The sequence below is a fragment of the Podarcis pityusensis genome (genome assembly GCF_964106645.2).
Source record: "Podarcis pityusensis genome assembly, chromosome: 2".
NCBI classification, from domain to species: domain Eukaryota; kingdom Metazoa; phylum Chordata; class Lepidosauria; order Squamata; family Lacertidae; genus Podarcis; species Podarcis pityusensis.
Genome location: NC_138029.1, coordinates 71408040 through 71432273, shown reverse-complemented (window position 1 = coordinate 71432273; position 24234 = coordinate 71408040). Strand labels below are relative to the sequence as shown.

Sequence of the window (24234 nt, the reverse complement as noted above, 5' to 3'; positions counted from 1 at the left end):
CTTCTCTCTGGTCATATACAGACATGGAAAGGTTACACCCTGCTTATTGCACTAGCCTACCAGATTAAGATGCTTAACTCAAGTGGAATCATTAACTTTAATAACTGTGCAGTTGTTATGTGAATTATTTTTCATTTTCAGTAAAAATAATATATATATTTTCAAGGTTGAAATACTGATATTATGAAGATAGTCCTAATTTTATAGGGTTGGATCCAGGCATGTCCTTCTACAACTGAGGGGCTCCTTTGGTTTGTGGAGGGGACTCCAATCCAGCACAAATTCCTGTTGGAGCAAACTGGCAAATTGATCAGAGCAGTAGGCAGGATCCTGTTCTGGCCCACCAACTGCGGGCCACTTTTGAGAAGTGGGCAAGACTTACCCACCTGTTAACAACCTGACACTATATATCATATAACTTCAAAGAAAGAATCAGGGTTGCACTTAAGCACCCCAATTCTTCCCTTTTTCGTTGCAGCCCAAACTTGAATTCAAGCTGCAGCTGCAAAGATTCCTGCTGTCTGTAAGCCCTGCTTTCAGCAGTGTTCAGCTGCACCCAAAAACTCCTGAGTAAAACCACTCCCAGCAGGGCTTATATTTTGTGCCATATTTAAAAAGCACCAAACACTGGCTCCATTTGATGGGGAGCAATTGGAAGCACCACCACTCTATCAGAGAGTTCCGCATCCCTCTAGAGCAGATTTTTATGGGCTGCAGAGAGGAAGAGGAGAAATCTCCTTTAATCCATTAGCGCATGAGTGTAATTTCACTCATGGGAAATAAGGATCTAGCCCATAAAGTTATTAATACATATTTGCTTAACTTCCACAAGTGAGGAAAACAGTGGTTCAGTTAGGACTGCAGAAACCATTTAAAAATTATTCTGATGCTTAATGCCAGTATAGGTACAATGTTAACTTGCAGTAGGTAAATGTCATTAATGTCAGATCTCTATATTTTGGTGTGGGACTTGAAAAGAAGGAATGATTTATAAAACCTAAGTCACTGTGTTCATTGTAATTGAAAAGCTGACATAAGTCACCAAAATAACACACTGAAAGCAAGTTTTGTTCTGTCTTAAGTCTTTAATTTAGAAAGCTAACGTAGCATTTGGCAGCTGGCAACAGCTTACCTCATGCACTTAATTTAACAACAGGAAGCAGCTTTTTAACTCTCGCATAACTTTTTTTCCTAGTTCTTCCTATCACCCGATGGATACTAGAAAAAGTATTCTGCAAAGCTAGCAGGTGTAAATATATTGCTTTTAGATTTTTAAAACTTAATTGTCCCCTTGTTTGCAACAGGCTGCAAGACATCTTAAAGCCTACTCTTTGTGGTTAAAAAGCAGATAGATCTGAAGGAAGGAGGGGAAGAGCTCATTGTATGAAATTAATGACTGAGGTAGTTTCCTTGTGTTGCCTGTGTATAGGACAGATTGTATATGTCTAGCACAAGTATCACAAATTCTCAGAGAAACATCTTCCATTGCATGTTTAATAATCTAGTCTTCTAATTTATTTCTGCATTTTTCTTAAGCGTAACACACACTTCTGTTGTTTAGCTGTCTGCAAGTTATGCCTCTGCTGCTTCAATTTTGCATGTAAATATTTGTGTAAAATAGTTCGCACCTGAAAAATTCAAAAAGCTCAAAGAAGCTTAATTCATGACATTTCATTATTGACATATGTGGAATTATGGCAGCAAAAAAAAATTATACATCTTGGATACTGTCAACTAAGAACCTGAAAATTACCTTGGTTTGTGATGTTTTAATACAACACAGCCTTGAAAATCTACAAGTTACTAGGTCACCCTGCCTTCATATACTTGTGTTAATCACTTGTGGTTTAAAACAAATTTACAAAAACTACATGGCCACCTGGAGACAATGCTTAACTTTCCACAGCAACCAAGCAAGTGGCTGTTTATATGCCTAATGTGACACCTGTTAATGAGATGGATAAGAATCTCAGAATGGAGACAATTAGGCTTTATTCCTGCACATACTTAAGTTATAAACTCCCCCCCCCCAAAAAGCCATTATGTATTCATTTTTATGCAAACTTAAGACTTTGACCCAAAGAAATCTCTGTGTTAAAAAAGAATCCTTAAAGAAATCCTCAGTTGCTTAAACACAGTAGTGTGAAATTGTACTTCAACTTTCTGATAAAATGTTCTGGCAAGCTGAAAATGGTGATGTGGGACAAGCTGACTGTTCTTTTGCAGACTCTTAAGGCTTAAAAGCGTTGAGCTTTGGGCATTGAGCTTCAGACTTGTAGCTTCCCTTTCAGTCTGTACTGCCCAGGTCTTTCTTCTCTGCTATCAAATGTTACATGAAAGTATGTGTATTTTCTCTTTCATTTTTCAAGGAACTATAAATTACTGTATTCAGTGCTACATTCATAATGCTTGCATTGGTTTGTATCATTGCATAGAAATAGACAATTTGTAGGCAAGGAAGTGGCACTCTAGATGGTTCAGTGATATCTCCTAGGCCTAGATGGAATATTCTCTAAACAAGAATAAGAATACAGTATATTAGTTGTGTGTTCTCATGCTGAACTCCCTAAGCAACTTAGGGTACTGATTTTTCATTGTCTGAAAATAGTTTTGGCAAGGAATTATTGATGGGTCACGAAGTTTAATTTGGAGGCAGGCCTTTTTTTCTTCTTAAGTCAACTAGCAAATAGATAAAATAATGCAAACCCCCCAGTTTTTGTGATAGTGACACAGCCCTTTTAGTTTCACTGAAATTTGCTGAGTAATCATCTTCTTAGGGTTAAATAAAACCCATTACCCTTCCACACAGAAATTCAGAAGTCTTTTCTCCAGAATGCTGTATTGTGTTATATGTAGCTTAGAAGTAGCAGCTCTTGGTGCACTTAAGGAGAAATAGCAGTAAAGAACAGTGGTGATCTCATGGCTATTTTTGTATTCAAGTGTGCTTGTTCCAGAAAAGACAAGCCATGGGAAATGTATGTATCCATGACCTTCGTTTGTTCCTAAATGGAAACAGGCCTCTAATATTGGAATGAAGCAACATACTTAAAAGCAACATTTTAAAAACATGAAAAATTCTTGAATATCAGGTTCAAAGGTACGAATGTAATTGATTATAGCATTGCTTTTGTCTCTGACCAGGTTGCTGAACAAGCAACATTCTTGGGACTTAATATTGCCAAAGTACTTTCAAATGCTGCAGAACACAGAATGTCTTCAGGTATTTGTTCCAGGAATGCAGTCTGAGAGTCTGCCAAGTGTGTTGCTTGTTCCTGCAACATGGTGACATGTACAAATGAAATCATGCATTTTCAAACATTTATCAATCAAGCAACAACCATGTGAAAGTTCAAGTGTGTTTCAATTCATACAAATTTTCCATTTTCTGAAGTTAATGAAACAAAAATGAAAGTTTTTGGAAACTACAGATCTTCCAGACACTGGAGAAGTTGTTATTTTTCAATATTGGTGTATTTTGCTTGAAGGATATACCGTATTTTTCGCTCTATAAGACGCACCAGACCACAAGACGCACCTAGTTTTTGGAGGAGGAAAACAAGAAAAAAAATATTCTGAATCCCAGAAGCCAGAACACCAAGAGGGATCACTGTGCAGCGAAAGCAGTGATCCCTCTTGCTGTTCTGGCTTCTGGGATAGCTGCGCAGCCTGCATTCGCTCCACAAGACGCACACACATTTCCCCTTACTTTTTAGGAGGGAAAAAGTGAGTCTTATAGAGCAAAAAATATGGTAAATAGAATAAAGGATAAAATACAAAGAGCTAGCGGTGTCGTGGTCAGGCCAGAATATAAAATCAGGACATGGAGGACCAGGGTTCAAAGCATAATAGAATCAAAGAATTGTAGAGTGGGAATGGACAGTTCAATGTGTTTTTAATCCATAGGTCTTGGACTCCATAGTGTTCTAATCACAAATTCTTGGGGGAAATCCATTGTCTAGATATGGCCCAATTTGATAAAATAATACCATTGCAATAGTGTTCTAATTTTCCTTTTACGAAAAGATTCCTGTCTTGAGTTTCTTAGCAATCTCTGTATCAGCAGAATTCAGCAGCTCCTTGGATCAATCATAATTTACCTCCTACTGCTTAAGACTGGCTGCATATTTCTAGAAGGAGCATAAAAACTAAAAACAATTTCAGGCTAAGTAATGGCTTTGGATGCTGCTTTCATAGAGCAGATTAACAAACATTCATAAAAGAGATATAATAGTCACTTCGTTTTTCTAGAAAGTGGGAAAAGCAACAAATGGATTGCCTTTCTTGGACTTCATTCTCACCAACAGAGAAGAGCTGGTCAGTAAAGTGGAAGTAGTGGAACCTTGAGAGGAAGTGACCATTTCCTTTTGGGATTCATTATACAGAGGAAAGGGAAAGCTGAGTGTAGTTGGACAAGCACTCTGGACTTTTAAAATTTTGATTTCTAAAAGCATAATGAACTACACTGGCTGAGATACTCAAAAAATGGGTCATGATAGATGGAGTTTCTTAAAAAAGATGTTTGAAGGCACAACCACAAACAATTCCAACAAACAAGTATAGTAGGAGGTACCTAAAGGAACCAGTGTGGGGGCATAAGGAACTTTCAGATGAGCTGAGATTTAAAGGGGATATGTTTAAGAAGTGGAAGAAGGGGCAGGTTGCAAAGGAAAAGTATAAATAAGTAGCCAGTGCTTACAGGGAGAAGGTCAGGCAGGCTAATGCTCAGAAACAAGCACAGAATTACAAGAGAGGTTAAAAATAATAAGAGGGGTTTTATGGCTATGTTTGAAGCAATAGAAAGAACAAGGAATTAGTAGGTCCTCTGCGTGGAGAATACAGAGAAATGCTTTTGGATGACGGAGAGAAAGCAGAACTGTTCAACATCTACTTTGTCTTCACCCAAAAAGAAAGCAGTGCCCAACGTGGTGATAACATCTTAGTTTTTCACCCCAAAAAATCTGAAAGACTGGGGCTTCATGGCTTCAAAATGTCCTTACTTTACATTACTGGCACTGTACAATTTTTACACTTGACCCTGCATTCTGGGTTTGGAGTGTATCTAGTGTGCAACCGACTCCACTTGTCAATGGGCTGAGCACTGCATTTGTATTTACCGTTACAAATCACCATAAAATCATAACCATGAGCTATGAGAACCTGGCACTTGAAATTTATTTTTTCCTTCTCAGTATATTTTACTGGATATTTCTAAATTATCCTGTGTAGTTCAACAATGTCGTGTAGGTCTGATACCAGTATGACTACATCAGATTTTGCCTTTGCTGCAATCCTGTCCCCCTGTATCTGAGTGTAAGCCCTGCTGAATTCAATAGGTAGGACTTAATTCTGAGTAGGCATGATTAGGATTACTCTACTTGTGGATAGGGCAGTAGTATATGTGCACAATGGTTCTTTGACTTCAGTGCCTATGAATCCATATGACGGTTCATTGAACTAAGTACACTAGGTGACTCAGAAGGATCTGGCTCAGTATTGCCATGACTGGATGCTTCCCAAGCTGCTCCATCTCTGCATCTAGGTTTTTGCTTGAGTCTTGTTCTTGTAATTCTGCAGTGCAAAGATTTTTCAGAAAGCATACTTCAGTTGTGTGTAAATCCAGTATTAATCTCTAATTATGTGATCATAAGTAAGGAAAGTTCAGTTTGCCCCTAAATTGTTTAGGATTTTCAGAGGCAGAAAGATCCAAGACCACAGGAACGGATCACTTTCTTCTTGCTTTAAGCTTGCTGTCTGAATCTCTCATATTAGACAGTTTGGTAGCTATGTGTATATTATTTCCTGTTGGTCGACTGGGCTGCAGAGAGAGCTGCGTCATGGCACTCTTGGGATGACTATTAGAAACTGCTAGGATTTCAGGAAATGTCTTCACTGTAACCCTTCCATGGAAAATAGTTTCTGATTCATGTTCTGCAGGGTTACCTTCCACTCTTCCATTTCACTCCTGAGGCTGCCAGGCTAATTGTTTTGTTCTTCTAAAAAGAATCTTATGAAACTGTGAAGACACAGGCAGTGCAATACAATGAGATATACAAATGAGTTTACTTGTTAAGGATTACTGCAGTTTCTAAGAAAATAAGTATTTTTTACTTACTTAATAATGTGTTTTATATAATCAAAAATACAATTAGATTAATTCTTCATTATTATACAAAAGTCTTGGACACTGAACCATAGAACAGTTGTATTAACATTTAAGAAAAAATAAAGAAATGAGATTCTTAATAAAAATGTTAGATGTTGTGAAGCTGTAACTGAAACCATAGCAACTTAAAGGGGAGACCACTCTTAATCTTGGGTGGGGGAAATGCAGTGTAGTTGGCTCTTGATAGATGTGGAGTAAGGGAATACGTTACCAGTGTTAGTTGGGTGTGGGGAGGTACACATCCATTTTGTATATTTACAATTGGAGTCTCAAGCTTAAGGTCCGGGGGTTTTAAAGTTCTTTTGGGCTCCAAATACAGCCTGCAGCATCTCAAAAACTCTATACAAATTACTGAACTAATTTGTATATTCCAGCCCCCCAAAATAATTGGTGTGAAAAGCATAGGACATGGGTAGGCAACCTAAGGCCCGGGGCCCAGATTCGACCCAGTCGCCTTCTAAATCCGGTCCGCAGACAGTCCGGGAATCAGTGTGTTTTTACATGAGTAGAATGTGTCCTTTTATTTAAAATGCATCACTGGGTTATTTGTGGGGCATAGGAATTCGTTCATTATTTTTTTCAAAGTATATTCCAGCCCCCCACAAGGTCTGAGGGACAGTGGACCAACCCCCTGCTGAAAATGTTTGCTGCCCCGTGGTATAGGAGGGTGGGATTCAGTGCAGGTGAGCAGAAAACTATGGAATCGGCATTCTTGTCAGCTTTTCCAGCCAAGAGGGAATAATAGCCTGCAGCATCCCTACCACACTGCCATAAAAAACCATAATTTCTGTTAGATTTTTAATCATCAATGTGTTTCTCTTTGCAGCAATGGCAGCCATTCGGAAAAAGCTGGTTATAGTGGGTGATGGTGCCTGCGGCAAGACCTGTCTGCTCATTGTATTTAGTAAAGACCAGTTCCCTGAAGTATATGTTCCCACGGTATTTGAAAACTATGTAGCAGATATTGAAGTTGATGGAAAACAGGTGAGTCTGCACTTCTGCCACTAGCACATCACCTGCATCTGTTCTACAGAGTATATAGTTAGCATAAATGAATCTATAGTTAGAGATCAATATCATGGATTGAATCCTGAGTCTCACTTCTGCAAATGAAAAGGCTTCTTCCATCTAGGAGAACTGAGTAGGTTTCTGCTGAGGAAAGGGGTTGAAATTTTCAGTTACTGTATTTTTCGCTCCATTGGACGCACCGGACCATAGGACGCACCGGATCATAGGAGGGGGAGAACAGGGAAAAAAAATTTTTTCTTGTTCTCCCCCTCTAAAACAAGGTGCGTTCAAGGTACATTCACCAGAGCTTGTGGGGCTGGCGGTGGGGGGAAGCGCTGCTTTCCCCCACCACCAGCCTCAAAGATCCCTGAAGCCTTTGGAGTGCAGCGCCCCGCTGCCCTGCACAGGTTTGCGCGCAGCCGTCCGTCTCGCTGTTCTGGCTTAGCGGCACAGCCTGCATTCACTCTATAGGACGCACACACATTTCCCCTTAATTTTTGGAGGGGGAAATGTGCGTCCTATAGAACGAAAAATACGGTAACTTTTCATGCACCCCACACTACCTTCTACAGAGAGGTCCCAAGCATCCAGAGCAGCTGTTGGAGAAAGGAGGAATCTGCAAAAAAATCACTCCCTTTTCCACCATAGAGACTATCCCATTAGCAAAATTCTGCTCACATGAAATCTGAATCCATCCCAAGGAAACTTGATGAATCTATGGGCATGTGTTTACATTTGGGGGGTGGCCTCCTGGTTCTCTAAAGAGTTCATATATGGTTGCTACTCTGTGTAAATAGCACTCTCACTAAATAGAAGGTTTGACTAGCTTAATGTTAGATTGCCCCCCTTTCAAATCATTTGGATGAAATTGAAGGGTATTTGTTCTGTTCTCAGTTACATGCTGCTAAAGTTAATGAAAGGATATCTTAGAAACAGCTTAAAATGTTGTACATTCAGTGGGTTAGTATTGGAACAAACTGTTTTGCCAATTAAAATTTTGTGTGGATGCCTCTTTTGCGCAGAGTGCAGCACATAGCAGCATTTTTTAAAAAGTGTGTAGAAGTAATGAAAAGCAGAACTGAATCTGTTTTATTCTTGATCGCCAGACTTTCTTTGAAACCAAGCTAAATTTTGTAAGTTTCTTTATTTTTAAAATGTAATGTATTTATAAACCAATTAAGACAGTCCCTAAGCTATTTACAGAATAACAAATACAATATATAGCAGTGAAACTTGAGAGGCTAAAATATATAATGCAGTACAATATTAAACATAAATATAATATTTTGCAATAAACAATAAAATCCTAAAATGCAAAAGTATAGCAGGTCACTTTGAAGCACCTTTAGAGTCCAGGATCCCTTCTTCAGCCTCACACTCGCAAAGTGCTACAGTCATACCCAAATTCTGCCTTACAGATACACAAATCATACAGTGCCTACTACTAATTCAGTATCACCCTCCCCATTCTACTCCCACACCTTACATTGCTTCACCAAAACAGCTGCAAGGCTTTCAGAAACAACAGTATGTATGTGTGCCATTTATATGTGGATTTTAAATACAGGATATTCCTTTTAAACTGCAGAAGAATTTATTATCCTACTGCACAGCAGTATTAGCAATTTCTACGTAAAGGGGAAAACTGGTTATATGAATACAATCTTGGTCTCTCTTTTCTTTACCCCAGAGAAATCCTGCCAAGTGTTCCTTTCCTTCTACCGTGCCCTGTATTTAAGTCTGTCACTCCAGTGGCAGTTTTGTGAGAATGACATTTTCACAGAATTGTTTTCAGTCTTGGTGCTCCTCCTCACTTCTTTGTACATGAGTGTAGGTGCCCAAGTACAAAAGGTGCATGCCTCGTGTCAGCTTGGAATGACTTCTTTGTGAGTTAAATTGCAACTCTTCCCTACAGTGTAAACAAATTTAGGGACCTTTATCCATTTTGGTCCCTGCTCTTTAAAGATTTTCACCCAAAAAAAATCATTGATTTAAATACGTGTTTATTATGAACTGAAGCAGGGAACATATGTCCTGGGGGGTATTAAAATGTAAAATGAGAAGAGGCCTTCAGTTTTATCTTGGCTGTAATACTTTGAATAATTTGCAAATTGATCCAAACCCCTGAATGTTCAATCATATGCATCTGGAAAATGTAAACTGATATTTCTGTTAAGCTATTTCTTATCAATACACTACACTAGTGGCTTTCAGTAGAATAGAAGTTCCTCAGGAACTGTTCGAACTGAATTTTTGGACAGAATTAAAAGCACTGAAACTGTTTGTGGGTTTTGTTTTGTTTTTTAAACCTTTTATCCTGCTTTTAGGCAAGACTTAAAGTGGTTTACAATTAAACATATTTCCGTCAAACATTCATAAAACTCAAAATACTCAATTATATCTAAAAACTGTAAAACAGCATAAGACAAAATGGTCGTTTAAAACTGTAACCCAATGATCAGCATCCTTAATTAACCTCCAGAAGCCAGAATGAATTTAGGCTGACTGAAAATATCAGAGATTGGCTTGCCTGATATCACTCAGCACCGAGTTCCATAATTTAGGATGGGGGGGTGTCCAGAAAAAAGGCCCAGTTTTGTTTGCCTACTTGCAATTCCTTTTTATGTTCATGTTTATAAAAATACAATTGATACTAATTCTCCCCAATTTCCTTTAATTCAAGGTACTTCAAGCAAACATCTATTATCACAGTCATATTTGGTAGTAATCAAAACCTGCAATCGGCAATGCAGTTTTATAAAATCTAGCTAACAGTGAAACTCCTGAGCGATACAGCTAAACACTCAAATCCATTTTTTCTAACTAGCGGAGGCCAAACAAATAGGTGGATATACTTTTTTCAAAGAGAAGCTCTGGAAATCTGTTCAGGGCCCATATAAAGAAGGCCTTTGCTCCTTGCACAGCTCTTCTCACCACTGTTGAAAGTAGCATATGGAACAGTGTATTATTTCTTTTTAAATGAGATAGTGCTTAAATGGAGAGGGACATGCTCTGAAATCTCAGGACAAGAACTTTTAACACCACCCTGACAAGCCTTATCTATTAAGGTACCTTCTTTTATTGACTGAATGCCCTTATTCTTCCTGTAGGTGGAGCTGGCCTTATGGGATACAGCAGGACAAGAAGACTATGATAGACTTAGGCCTCTTTCATACCCTGACACCGACGTTATACTTATGTGTTTTTCAATTGATAGTCCTGATAGTTTAGGTAAGTAGTTAAAACTAAATTTATGTCATGTCCTCTAAATTACTGCATTACTAGCAGGATGTCTATACTATATATAAGCTAAAACTTCAGAGAACTTGCGTTTTCAATGAAATATTAGTTCTTGGGGGAGGGAATCTCATTTCTTAATCATAGCTGTGAACAAAGTGTATAAAAAGATTGCTTTTGTGAAGGTAGGAAAGGAGGCTAATATCAAGGACAAAACAGTTAGAGAATTCAATGTTTCTGTGTCTAAAACTGAGCTGGGAGAAACATTAATTTCCCTGATGTGATGAAGTTTGATCTTGATCACATTTTATTCCACAAGAGGCAAGTTCGTTTCTCTTTAAATGCTATTGAATTTCAATGCAGATATGCGTGGGAATAGTTTGTTAACCAAGGGTAGCTGTAATTTTAACAGGGGGGGAAATATGTTTTACTTAGCTGAACATACTTTTGAGAGAATATGCAAAAATATAAAATACATATTTCTAAGGGTAGTATTTCTTCCATAAATCCAGTTATAACTACTCTAAACTTGCTCTAAAATGTACTGTTTAGTGATTAATGGGAATTCATCATTGGTTCAGCAGAAAGAGAATTTTAAGACTTCGTTCTTCTACAGATCTTGCCAAGTGACTTAAATCAAGGAATGGTAGCAGGCTGAGATTCGTAATGTTCCTTTCTGCCTTGTTTACTAGCTGAAACAGACTAGTGGCAAAGAAATGGTGGCAGAAGGTGGGGAAACTGCTATGGATTTGGTCTTAGCCAAATTAGAGAATGTTGGAGGGAAAATATATTCCATTAGGATAAGCTACTTGAGAGCTGCCAAAATGGAAACTGGAATCCATTGGAACCAGTGCAAGGATCACACCTAGGAAGGGGGGAGGATCCTGACTGCTCTCACTAACTGCTAACAGCTGGGGAAATCCCAAATGGTCTCTTGTTTGGGATCTTTAAACACTGGTGTCTAGCATTTTGAGAGCCCAGCCAGTAAGGCTGGTGAGGGATATGGGAAAATGAGCTCCCATGGAAATTTGCTGTACATGTGTTACCTTAATCTTGAACGGAAGATTGATTTTCTGATTTTTATTTTTTTTTATTTCAGAAAACATTCCCGAGAAGTGGACTCCAGAGGTGAAACACTTTTGCCCCAACGTACCAATCATCCTGGTAGGAAATAAGAAGGATTTGAGGAATGATGAACACACAAGGCGGGAACTGGCCAAGATGAAGCAGGCAAGTCTTTTTTCCCATTTCCATGCAGTGTCTGTTCCTCTTGTATGGGCTACTGGGGGCTTGGGCTGAGGCTGAAAATCTTTATTTTACTAATACAGCAGCTTAGAAAGTACTTGAATTTTAAAGTATGTATATCCTAAAAGATGCTTTGGAATCTGCCTTCTAAGTAGCTTGAATTCTTAAGAGTCACGCTTACTGTAGGCTACTTCCTATACTGGTGCTTCTCAATTTTCCCCTCATAGAGCAGCTGCTCGTTCCTCTCTGTGACTTGCTAGAAATTGATCCCATCATATGAAGGTGTTCTACAACTTTGAGGGACGGGTTTTCTAATGTTGATCACCAGGAGCAGATATCTACAGTCATACCTTGGGTTACAGACGCTTCAGGTTGCATTTTTTCAGGTTGCGTACCGCCAAATCACAACCCACGTGTGCGCAGCCACACCGCTGCGGGTTGCAAACGTGCATCCCGCACGGATCACATTCACAACCTGAGCATCCACTGTACTACCAAGAGAGTATGGATGACAGAGTTGGCAATCTGAGTGTTACATTATATTTTGACCTCTTCATGTAGTGAGTTAATTTAGATTTGATAGTATTTGGGTGCCCGGGCAGCTGGTGCCCACTAGACCTGGTGGGGCTGCTAGGAGGCCATGGGGCGTGGTCACAGGGGTACAGCCAAGTTGTTCCAGTTTTCTCCCTATCCTCCTCCCTTGCAAAGCTGTAGATACTCAACCTCTGCAGTTTTACAAACCACAAAATTTTACATATTTTACAAAAACCTGACTTAAAGAGAAAACTCTCCTAATTTGGTTCAAAAGAGGTCCATGTTGCCGCAATTTCTATTGTGGGTTTATGCCAAAGAAACTGTGCATTGCTCAGAAGTAAGTCCCACTGAATTCCATGGTAATTGCTTCCTGATAAGTATGTAAAGGATTGTAGCCTGAATTAGCTAATCTCAAAGTTGCCACACTGGACTGTCAACAAGGGACACTATAAATTTCCAGATCTATGGGAAAAGATTATTCCCTTTCCCCAGCTTCTTCATTTTTACACATTTTTTTCCAGAACGTGGAAGAAGGTGGAGGGATATTAAGACTAGAACCTGGGAGACTAGGGTTAAAATCATCCATGAAACTCACTGTGTGACCATGGGTCAATCCCTCAACCTAACCTACCTCACAGGGTTGCTGTGAGGATGACATGGGGGGAAATAGACTCATGAATGCCACCATGACATCCTTGGAGGAAAGGTGTAATGGCTATACTAATGAATGAATAAACAAAATTAAAAGTCTTTTTCTTGCCTGCCTGCCAACAATTTTGAATTGTTGGGAGGAGACCAATGAAAAGAACATGTGACACAATCAGGATCTTCATGCCTGCAAACAGTAGACTTTACATGTAGGTCCCCAGCAAATCCAGTGTGCGGCTATCTGCTAGGGCAAGCTTTCCTTAGATGGATGTGCAGACAAGGTGCAATCCATGATCCTGTATTTGGTATACCGAGTTCTCATCTGAATCATCCCCCACGCCATCCTCCTTTTTGTAATAGCATTTTAAGTTTTAAGTGTTTGAGTATTTTTATCTTCACATCAACCCTTTAAAGTAGATAATAGTGTAATTTTAGCAAAGCAACTGAAAGAAAAGTACTAGCAGCACTTTAAAGACTGACAAATTTATTACAGCATAAGCTTTTGGGGGCTAAAGCCCACTTCGTGTCCGCAGCACACGCAGCCCCCACCCCCTTGAGGACACGCAATTAGAAATTTAGTTCTTTATTGTCAAAGCACTCCTAAGGTGCAAGAATCACCTGCGCTGCTCCTGCTAAATAGGTAGCTAGGCATCTCCTCCTTCACTCCTGTGCTCTGATCCAGACAACAGTGCAGCCACGCCTCCATCAGCACATTTAAGCCCCCTTAAGTGAATTTCATCCCTGCTACCAAACCTTCAAAGATTCGGCTCTAGTAATTGCATCTTGCCAGGAGACAGTACAGAAGAGTCTGCCTGGCTTTCCTGAGTTGGGAATAGCAACAATCTATTATGCCTCTGGACAACTAAACAAAAGTATAATAAAACTGTATAATTGCAAATAGTTTACAGTATTTTTATTTTTCATGGCGTGGGCACATCCCCTGGTCTGTCTCTCTACCCAGATGGCCAAATCTAACTGTTCAGTGGCATATACTGGTCCATCGCCAGAATTCCATAGTGCAGTACTAGATTTCCTGAGCTGGGCAAGCAATATGCTGTGGTAAGAAAACTGCCACAGGTACAAAGGGACATTTCATACGTTGCTGCAGTAATATGATTGCTTCTAAAGCAAGATCATCACATGGAAAGTTCCATGTTGGCATCGTGCCTACCTAGGCTTGCTTTGTGGAGCAGCTTTAGGATCTAAAGTTTAGGTCATTGTCTCAGTATTTTTTTCAGTACTGGAGAATATTCAAGATGTTGGACAAACGTTATTGACTACTTGATGCTAAAACATTATGCCCTTTTCTTTAGTAAAAATGCTTGCTCACAGTGAGGAAGCCTAGTGTTACGGGTGCAGAGGGATTCACTGTTAGAGATATTTATCTGCCTCTTGGTAACATCCTGCAATATGAATAAATTAGGTTTCTCGACTCCTATGTAATAGTCCTTTTAAACTGCACGTCTATACCTGACATTTCTCTAAAAGCCCAACAAATTCTTAAGTTCATTTAAATCACTAAGATGTGTGTTGCAACATGTCATTAACTTACAAAACAGCTGTCACCTGATCAGTAGCTGGGGCAGTAACTAGTCCCCCTTTTCTGCTACACATACTGAGGAATAATGCAGCAAATAAATGATCTCACAATTTTTCTCTTTAAGGAAGAAGAGAACCACAGGGAATAGAACGTAGGTTTTAGGATTCAAGTTTTTGATGGCTTACTGGCACTGTCTGCTGCACTATGAAACCTACTGGTACTGTACCAAACCATTTTTAAGTGTTCACTTCAATTTTAGAAGGCCTCACTTTGCTAGAAGAGCATTGCCAGAAGTTTATTCCCTTCATAATAGCAGCAGAGAATCAGGGGCTTGCATCTGAATTGGGAGGATAAAAACCAAAATGGTCCGTCTTCCTTCCTTTTGAACTATGTTAATTGTTTTTGTGTTTGTACAGGAGCCAGTGAAACCTGAAGAGGGCAGGGATATGGCAAACCGCATTGGTGCTTTTGGATACATGGAGTGCAGTGCAAAGACCAAAGACGGTGTGAGGGAAGTTTTTGAAATGGCCACTAGAGCTGCTTTACAAGCCCGGCGTGGCAAGAAAAAATCCGGGTGCCTTCTCTTGTAAAGCACGGCCAGGGGAAGATGGCTGAAGCAGCGCCCTGCACTCGATAAATTTTTGAAGTGCTGTTTATTAATCTTAGTGTATGATTACCAGCCTTTTTCATTTATCTATAATTTACTTAAGAGATTTAAAATTGAGTCTTGCTACCAGTATTTAGAAGCCAACCATGATTTTTTTATAACGGTCTGCATCAAATACATCTGTGCACACAAGGGTTAACTTCAACATTCCTTTAACAAAACTTTCTCTGCACTTGCAGGATATGCCAGGCGCTAATTCAAGACAATTCTCTAACTTCTTGCTTTTTTTAGAAATGGGGAGGGGAAAGCTGGTAACACTGAGAATTGGGCTGTAACTACTTCATAACTAACATGTTCTAGCTTATTCAGGCACAACAGACATGGCTGTGGATGAGGTCCTGAGTAACTTCAGTATTTTCACATTTGATTTCTTCCCTCCCCCCCCCCCCCCCCGATTCTGTACTCAAAGGCTCTGAAGTGTAAAATTGGTGGTTGGAAAATGTGATTATCCTGAAATGACCAAAGTCCCATCCAGCTATGAAAAGTGACAGTTCTGTTGTTTCATGTTAGTTACCTTATAGTTACTGTGTAATTAGTGCCACTTAAATGTATGTTACCAAAAATAAATCTATATACCCCAGCCTAGATGTAGTATTTTTTGTATAATTGGATTTCCTAATACTGTTGCTTGTAACTTCTGTGTAAGGTGTTCTGGGTTTTTTAATAGTGTATTGCAAAATAAAGTCAAATGGAGATTGATGCCCTTTCCCCATTTGTAATTGTCCAACCCATTTGTATGACTTAAACATGCCCAGAAAGCTCATCTTAATACCTCCTTTGGAGCAAGGGAAAAGCAGCTGTTTTACAGTCAAGGTAACTGAATGTTTCAGAAGCTTTAAGTTAACCCCTGCTGAATCCAGCTCCAAGCTGAAAATGCAGTTTCTTGTTAATCTGCTGGCCAAATTCCCATCCTGTGAACATCTTGCTGTTCTGCAGCAAACTAAACTCTCTTCTGTATTTCCTGTTTCCAACAACTAATAAAATAAAGGCAGTTTTCTAAGCTCCCTGTATTCTGGTGTTTGTGTTCTTCGCTGTGTAGAAGCTTGTGTTCAGGGTGGAACAGTGTGAATTTAAAAAGAAAGCCAACACTCATCTTTTTGTCTATAATTGTCAGCAGCACTGTCTGCAGAATATAACCACCCTACTTTAAAATATGAAGATGTGTAACTTGCTCCTGAATATCCAGCGGCTGGGCTCTTGGCTAGTGCTGGCAACTTGATACCAGTACTCCTAGCAAGCTGCCTAAACAGGTATGAAGGTGGGGTAAAGCAGAGCAGTGCCTTTTCCTCAAGAAGGATCCATGATTGCATTGCCAGGTTAAAACATGTCTACACAAGAGAAGATAACTGCACAGCAAAGTTTCTGGCAAATGGTCATCTTAATGCGCACCATGCAGCAAATACTGTTACTCAACATCAGAGAAAAAAAGTTGAGCATCCTAAATAATAATAAATTTTATTTATACCCCGCCCTCCCCAGCCAAGGCCGGGCTCAGGGCGGCTAACAAGCAATAATAAAAACAAGTTGAATGAATACAACTTAAAAACAGGATTAAAATACAACATTTAAACATTAAAGGGGAAAATGTCAAAGTTCTTTAGCATTATCGCACAGGTTTGTATATTTAGCTATACAAGTGCATGAGGTAACTATAAAAAGCTGTAATGCATATTTACTGTCAGATTATTTTCCGTATATGCTAGAAGCTTTAGCATATGTAAATGCCAGTGCACTTTTGCAACTGCTTCTAATTTGTGTTGGTGCATCTGTCTTCAGCTATGTCCTTTGATACATGGTCACAAATGATCACCCCAAACTTTCCTTCTCCCCTTCCTAGAGAATGTTTGGGGTTGCCAAAAAGGAAACATCCTAATTGTGCCTTTCTCCCTGCTGCACCATCTCATCAGTCCAGTGGCAAAAGCATGCAATGCTCTAATTTTGCTTGCCATAAAGCAGGGGTCCTCAAACTTTTTCAGCAGGGAGCCGGTCCACTATCAGACCTTGTTGGGGGACGGACTATATTTTTGAAAAAAATGAACGAATTCCTATGCACACTGCACATACTGTATTTGTAGTGCACGAAAAACAAGAAAAACAATACAGTATTTAAAATGAACAATTTTAATCAACATAAACATAACAATACAATACTTAAAATAACCCAAGATGCATTTTAAAAGGACACATTTCATGCAAAAGCACCAGGCAGGCCCCACAAATAACCCAGAGATGCATTTTAAATATAAGGACATATCCCATGCAAGAGCACCAGGCAGGCCCCACAAATAACCCAGAAATGCATTTTAAGTAACAGGACACATTTTACTGAGGTAAGCCACACTCCCCCAACTCTCCCCTCCCTTCTTCACAGCACCGGATGAGCCTGGTGGCTGCTTACCTGTGTCCTGTGAGCAGCACAGGCTGGCAGCGGTGGGATGATGAGTGGCACATAAAAGGGCTCCGGAGAGGGGCTGGCAGCAACAAAGCCCAAATTGAGCCTGCTTGCAGTGGCAGCCACTTGAGTGCTAACGCTGCTGCTGCTGGCACCAACAAAGCCCAGCACCCTTCCTCTAGGCAGGGCGGGGAGAAGCCAGAAGGAGGGAGGGAGGAAGCGCCGGCACCATGTGAGGGAGAGGGAAATAACGCATGCGCGGCCTGAACAATCAGATCCACGCAGTGATTCCCATACCGTCCGTGGACCAGATTTAGAAGGCAATTCGGCTGGATCTGGCCTGCGGGCCTTAGTTTGCCGACCCTTGCCATAAAGTCTGCACATTGCTTTTACTGGGTTGTCTGCTAAATACAGAATTAAAATACATTCTCTGTTATGTATGACCCATAGTGTTTTAGGTTTGCTTCTTGAACAGCAGCTCTGCCACACTTTGTCTCATGTGGCAGGACTTTTAAAACTGAGGGAAGCTTCAGAAGCAGTTTGATACTGCAAGGGAATCTGCTGTTGACAGAGGAAAGTGTTTAAAAAGACACACAAACCCAAATAGTCATGTGGGCAAGCCTAAAGAACCTCGCAGGTGCTTGCAGAATCTTGCCTTTGCAACATGTAAAGTTAGTATGTTCAATGTGTGTACGAAATACACTTTATAATTTGTCAATCTCTTCCAGACATTACCTCAGAATATCGCTGTGCCTCAGCAATGATACCAAGGTGATGTAAGAATAATTTGATACTTTTCAGTTTCAGTGAATGACGCATTAACATTATCTCTAACCAAGATGGGGTGCCTACAAAAGAAAAAAGGGCATAGCACAGTAATTATTATTTCCATCTTCCATTTTGTGTATGGAAAATATTGTCAACTCTTAGTCATCCACTTTCATGTGAAACCATTTTAAAAAGCTGTATTTCAACCTCTGCTAGTCCTCAGTTGTGTGATATTGGCACTCCCTTTCGGTGATAAATATTGTGTACAACATTCAGTTTATGAAATGCTGAATAGGCACTGTGTTGTTTATGTTCTCAGATTCCTAATACTTTCCAACATACTTGTTTTTATTTCAATAATTTATATCTTGTTTTTCTCCATTGAAAAAGAACCCAGTGCAGCTTTCAAAAACAAGATCAGTTTGTTTTTAAAGTCAGATTACAAAACAAATAAAAACTGCCACCATTCATCTTTATCACAGTGTGAGCTGGAAAAACGTTGCAGGCTGTTTTTTACATTTCACACAATGCATAACTTTGGCAGCTTTCTGCCACAGGTGCGGCAAGGGCCACCAATCTGGCTGGTTTTCAAGTGGTGTTAAGGCAAACTTATGGTGGGCAGGTCAGTTTGCCATTCTAGCTAAACAGGCTCAGGGGAGAGGGTACTTCATGCTCTGCTATGGGCTTCCTTGACGCATGTGCTTGGGAACATGATACTGTACCTTTAGTGTGATCCAGTGGAACTCCTGTAACCAGACTGAGGAAGAATGGTGTGGTGATTGAAAGTTCTGCTCAATTAAAGATGTTGGAAAACATATAGTGAATAGATAAGACGCAAGATGGAAACATTTGAATTCTCATTAAAAGCATAGGCAAATGCATGGTCAATGGCTATCATATGTAACTCAATAAATTCTCTATTATTAACAGCTCAATTGTTTTGTTCAGATGGCAAATCTACAAGACACTGGTCATACTGAACTGTTTGTTCGGTACTGCAAGTATAGGCATCTTTCATAGAATTGTAGAATTGGGTGGGACCACAAGAAACATCTAGTCCACTCCTCTGCAATGCAGGAATTTTTGCACAATGTGGGACTCAAACCCACGTCCCTATGATTAAGAGTTGGTTGGTCAGCCAACACAGTCCCCAAGCACCTATTTAAACAGCAAAAGAAAACAGGACTAGTGGGAGGAAATGCTGTTGAGAATCTGTGTGACAGAGACTACAGACTGAATTGCAACCATGCTCAGAGCACACCTGGGGGTGGGCAGTGAAAGGTCCTCAGCTCCTGCTGTGTCAGTGAAAGTCATGAGAACTGAAAAGCACGTCAGGTAACGCTAGAGTGGCTGATGAGGACTCCAAGCTTAGGCATACTTATTTACATACATATAATTGTTGGCTATTTGCAGATTAGTTGCACTGCAGAAAGCGTGCTGGGGAGACCACACATTACAAGGGACGCAAAAATAACTTTTGCTAGGTTTTAATAACAAAAACAAAAACTCCTTTTTACATTAATTATAATATATCAATAAGCATGACCCAACCACCAGGGTCCTGAGAGAGCTAGGTGCTGCTCTTTATATACTATACCCAATTGCTGACACGGTTTAATTAACACAACTTAACAGCACCTGCTATACTGCTTCACAGCTGTAAAACTAGGTCACGTTATTTGCTCTGACCCTTAAAGAAATACACATCTTGTGGAACAATAATGAACCTTCAAATTTAAAGAGACCATTCAACAATAATAAAGGTAAAGGGACCCCTGACCATTAGGTCCAGTCGTGACCGACTCTGGGGTTGCGGTGCTCATCTTGCTTTATTGGCCGAGGGAGCCGGCGTACAGCTTCCAGGTCATGTGGCCAGCATGACTAAGCCGCTTCTGGCGAACCAGAGCAGCGCACGGAAACGCCATTTACCTTCCCGCTGGAGCGGTACCTATTTATCTACTTGCACTTTTACATGCTTTTGAACTGCTAGGTTGGCAGGAGCAGGGACCGAGCAATGGGAGCTCACCCCGTCGTGGGGATTCAAACCGCCAACCTTCTGATCAGCAAGCCCTAGGCTCTGTGGTTTAACCCACAGCACCACCCGCGTCCTTTCTACAATAATAGACATGTATAAAATTATGTGTGGCATGGGGAGAGTGGAAAGAGAAAAGTTACTCCCCCTCTCTCATAACTCTAGAACTCATGGACATCCAATGAATTAAGTTGAATGTTGGAAGATTAAGGACAGATAAAGTATTTCTTCAGGTAACGAGTAGTTAAAATGATGGGTCTTGCTCCCACAGGAGGCAGTGATGACCACTGACCGAGATGGCTTTAAAAGAGGATTAGATAAAGTCATGGAGGAGAGGGCTGTTGATGGCTACTAGCCCTGATGGCTGTGTTCTGTCTCCACAGCTGGAGGCAGCAATGATTCCCAGTACCAGTTGCTGGAAACCACAGGAGGGGAGAGTGCTCTTGTGCTCAAATCCTGTTCGCAGGTTTCCAATGGACATCTAGTTGACCATTGTGAGAAATGATGCTATACTAGGTGGGCCCCTGGCTTGATCCAGCAAGCACTTCTTATGTTCGTACTTGGAAGTGAGCACCACTAAACTCAGTTGGACTCCCCTCCCTCCCCCTCATAGTCCTGGGGTGCACAAAACATCCTTGTTGCAGCTGCCACTGTCTTTGTTGCATAGCATCTATACAAGCCGTGTCTCAATGCTTCAGCAAATCACTGAGGCCCCCCCCCCCCCCCACACAAACACATGGGGCCCAGAGAAGACAATAAAGTATTTAATCAGTCCAGCAGTCCTTTTACTTCCCAGATTCATTATGACAGCTTGGCTTGTAAGGGGAGAAACAAATATTTGCAATGCATATTTGCCCCCTTCTCTCCAAGCCTGCACAGAAACAGCTTTGAATTGTTACACCAGGTGCGCTTTATTTGCTTTGCACTGACACTTGTGCAATTATTTCAACAATGGCTAGGCTGAAACAAGAGTGAGGGCCACACATGAGGAAATGACTTTCACAAACAACTTCCTCGAACAAATATTGTTGCAGGCACCTTTGCGGCAATAAGTGCCAAGAAATATTCTTTGCAGGACAAACAGGATGTTTTAGGGTCGCACAAACCTATCTGCAAGATGTGCCATGCAGATTATTTGGTAGGGCTTTGATTTGAAAAATGGTAAGGTTCCATGCAGATACATGCTTTTTTCTTTTTAGTATAGGTAATCAAACATTCATTTCTTTTATATATCCTGTTCTATTAAAAGTACCCAGAGTGGCATACAGTCAAATTGTAAAATGATATATGATATAATAAATGTACAAGTTCAATTTGCAAGTAATTTCTAAAAGCAATAGCAACTTAGAATGCAGTTATTGCTTCAAAACAAAACAAAAACTGAGCAGCAATGAAAGTGGAAATTGTGGCACATTCAAACAGACAGCCATAAAACTGGGAGTTACCGGTACATATTTAAATCCTATTGAAACAACTGAGTTCACAAATTATTCAGTGAGGTGCAATGGTTAGAGTGTCGGACTAGGATCTGGGAGACCAGGGTTCAAACCGCCACTCGGCCATGAATGAAGCTTCCTGGGCCAGGCACTGCCTCTCAGTCTAGCCTACCTCACAGGATTGTTTTGGGGATTAAATAAGGAGGGGGAAAACTATGACTGCCATCATGAGTTCGTTGAAGAAAATGATGGGGTATAAATGCAAAGCATTCATTCATTCATAATGGGAGGAACCAAAGATGCTCCTTTATAACTGAGTCTGGGGATCACAGACAAAGAATTCAAAGGGTGCTTTTAGTTCTAAAAGGCATTCCAGATCGTAAAGGACATAGGATCACCTGACTTCCAAGAAGCAATTTGTTGCCACTTTTAATATTGGGAACAGGACAAATTATGCCATTTTTTCCTTTTTAACTGTGGCATGACTTGTCTTGCATTCTTTGACACTTGATAGTCATAGAACAATTCTGGAACATGCAACAACCATGCAATGAATCAGGAGGAAAGTATAACCTGTCGAGCGTTTGCCTCGTAGAGCAGTTCCAAACCACAGGAACGTTGCTGGAGAAAAGGGTGGCAACCTTGGCTTAAAAGCAGAAGCTTGGCTTAAAAGCAGGCAGCTCCCCAAGCTCACAAAGGAAGTGGTGCAGGAGGAACTCTGTGTGTGTGCCTTGTCTTTCCCGCAAATCTCTCGCAAGAGCAGTTACAGCAACAGCACACAGGCAGAGTGACATGTTGAAACCTTTCCCCTTTTCCATTTGGCTGCCTTCCCTGTCCTGCATCAGGAGGCAGATGCACAAGATTACACCCATACTGTACACTTCACTTGTGCACAAAGATGAGTCAACTGGAATGACCTAAGTCTGAAGTCCCTACTTGGCCATAAAGCTCAATGTGTGAGCTTGGGCAGCAGGGGTGCCAACTTGAAAAAAATATTGGGGAGGCAGGTAAGCCCCACTCAGCATAATCAATTACATGTTGCAACACACACACATCATATAAATGGCAGTGCTCATCAAAATTTGGGAGGTGGCCACCTCAAATATTTTATTGGGAGAGGTGAAGGGACCTTGGCACCTAGGAGTTGGCTCTTATGTACCACATGTATATATTTATTATCCCTTTGTTCCCAGGGTAGATCTTTATTCCCCCTTGTTCCCAATGCAGATCTTCTACTCTAGTGGGAACACTATTTTGTGGTTTGTTTCAGGTGCCCTATCAGCATCCGTAACAAACTACATTTCTCAGAATTATTTGGGGGAAGCCATAGATATTTAAATTGTTGTTATATTGTGCTGATGGGAAGTTTTAATTGTCTAGTGCAATGCATGCCTGCAGTAGAGGAAAAGGAGGAGCTGGGTGTTCTAACTCCTTTTGCTTACTTCTTCAGAATGGGCTAACTGGGCCCAGTCCTTACCATGGCACACCCAGTGTGAGGAGATGTCCAAGCTGGTGTAGAAGCTTCTAGAAGAACAGTGTGGGAGGGCAGGTGAGCTATTAAGGGTAAAGGAAACCAGCTCTTGCTCAACCTGAGGCTGAGCGGTTGCTATTTATTGTTGAATGTTTGACTGCCACTCCTATTGTAAGCCTCAGTGCTTTTTATTTGCAGTTATTGCTCACCTGGACTTTATAGCATACTGCAATATTGAGGGAGCTTTGAAGTATTTCCATTGAAGTCCAACGCTGATGAACTATTGAGATTGCTAAGCGGAAAATATGAACTTTTTTTCTGGGGCAATAAGGAAGATCTAGATTTACGCAACGATCCTACATCCACTTGTCTGGGAGTAAGCCAAATTGAGTTTAATGAGACTTACTCCTGAGTTGGTACATTTAGATTTCAGCATTTCAAAACTTGCCAGGATGGTGTAATTATCAGTCACAACTTTAAGCCCAGTTTTCTGAAACAAAGATTTTTCCTTCCAGTTCTAACACCTGATTGTTCTGGCTATTCAGAACCTGATCTACACCTTTCCAATCCCTAATTTGTTTCCTTTTTTAACAGTTTCTCTTGTACAATATAAAATATCTAATAACTGAGGCTGGAGCAGATAATCCTTTCAGTGGAAATAGTACTTTATAATTCATTAAAAAAAAAAATAATGAAGTGGTGTATAGAGAAAATGCACTGGGAGATTTTTGTTCTCCTTCTCCCACAGTACTAGAACCTAGGCCATCCAGATTGGGCATTTTGTTACAGTTGCTTTCCTTTCCTTTCCTTTTTTAAAATGAAAGAAGTGATGAAACATTTTTCATTTTTATCCCAGCCCTCCTATATGATGCTCAGGCTAGCATAGAAGTTCCCCACAGTAATCTGGTAAACAATGACCAAACCTGCACAGAGACGGTTTGCAAGCAAGAGACTGCTCCCGCCTTCCCCAAGAGCAGTAAGGGCAGCTACACATTTTGCATTCCCCCAGCTGCCTTCAAAAGGACTTGGGACTTGGAGAAGGCGGCTTGGGTTATGGGAGTCAAATCAGAGGATGCTGAACCAGGTTGCCTAA

At 40.5% G+C, this 24234-nt stretch overlaps 1 protein-coding gene across 2 annotated transcripts in view; it reads left to right on the top strand.

The window, feature by feature from the left end:
• Positions 1–16042, top strand: part of RHOA (ras homolog family member A) — a 28034-nt gene extending 11992 nt beyond the window's left edge. The window contains exons 2-5 of one of the 2 annotated variants that reach the window (XM_080991510.1): positions 6990–7147; positions 10282–10402; positions 11508–11638; positions 14792–16042. In XM_080991510.1, coding sequence (XP_080847636.1) covers positions 6992–7147; positions 10282–10402; positions 11508–11638; positions 14792–14965 — 582 coding nt within the window. In that variant the 5' untranslated portion in view covers positions 6990–6991 and the 3' untranslated portion in view covers positions 14966–16042. Of the gene's footprint in view, positions 1–6989; positions 7148–10281; positions 10403–11507; positions 11666–12752; positions 12852–14791 lie in introns of those variants that run through there. The other variant, XM_080991511.1, reaches the window with a different exon arrangement.
• Positions 16043–24234: the final 8192 nt, after the last annotated feature.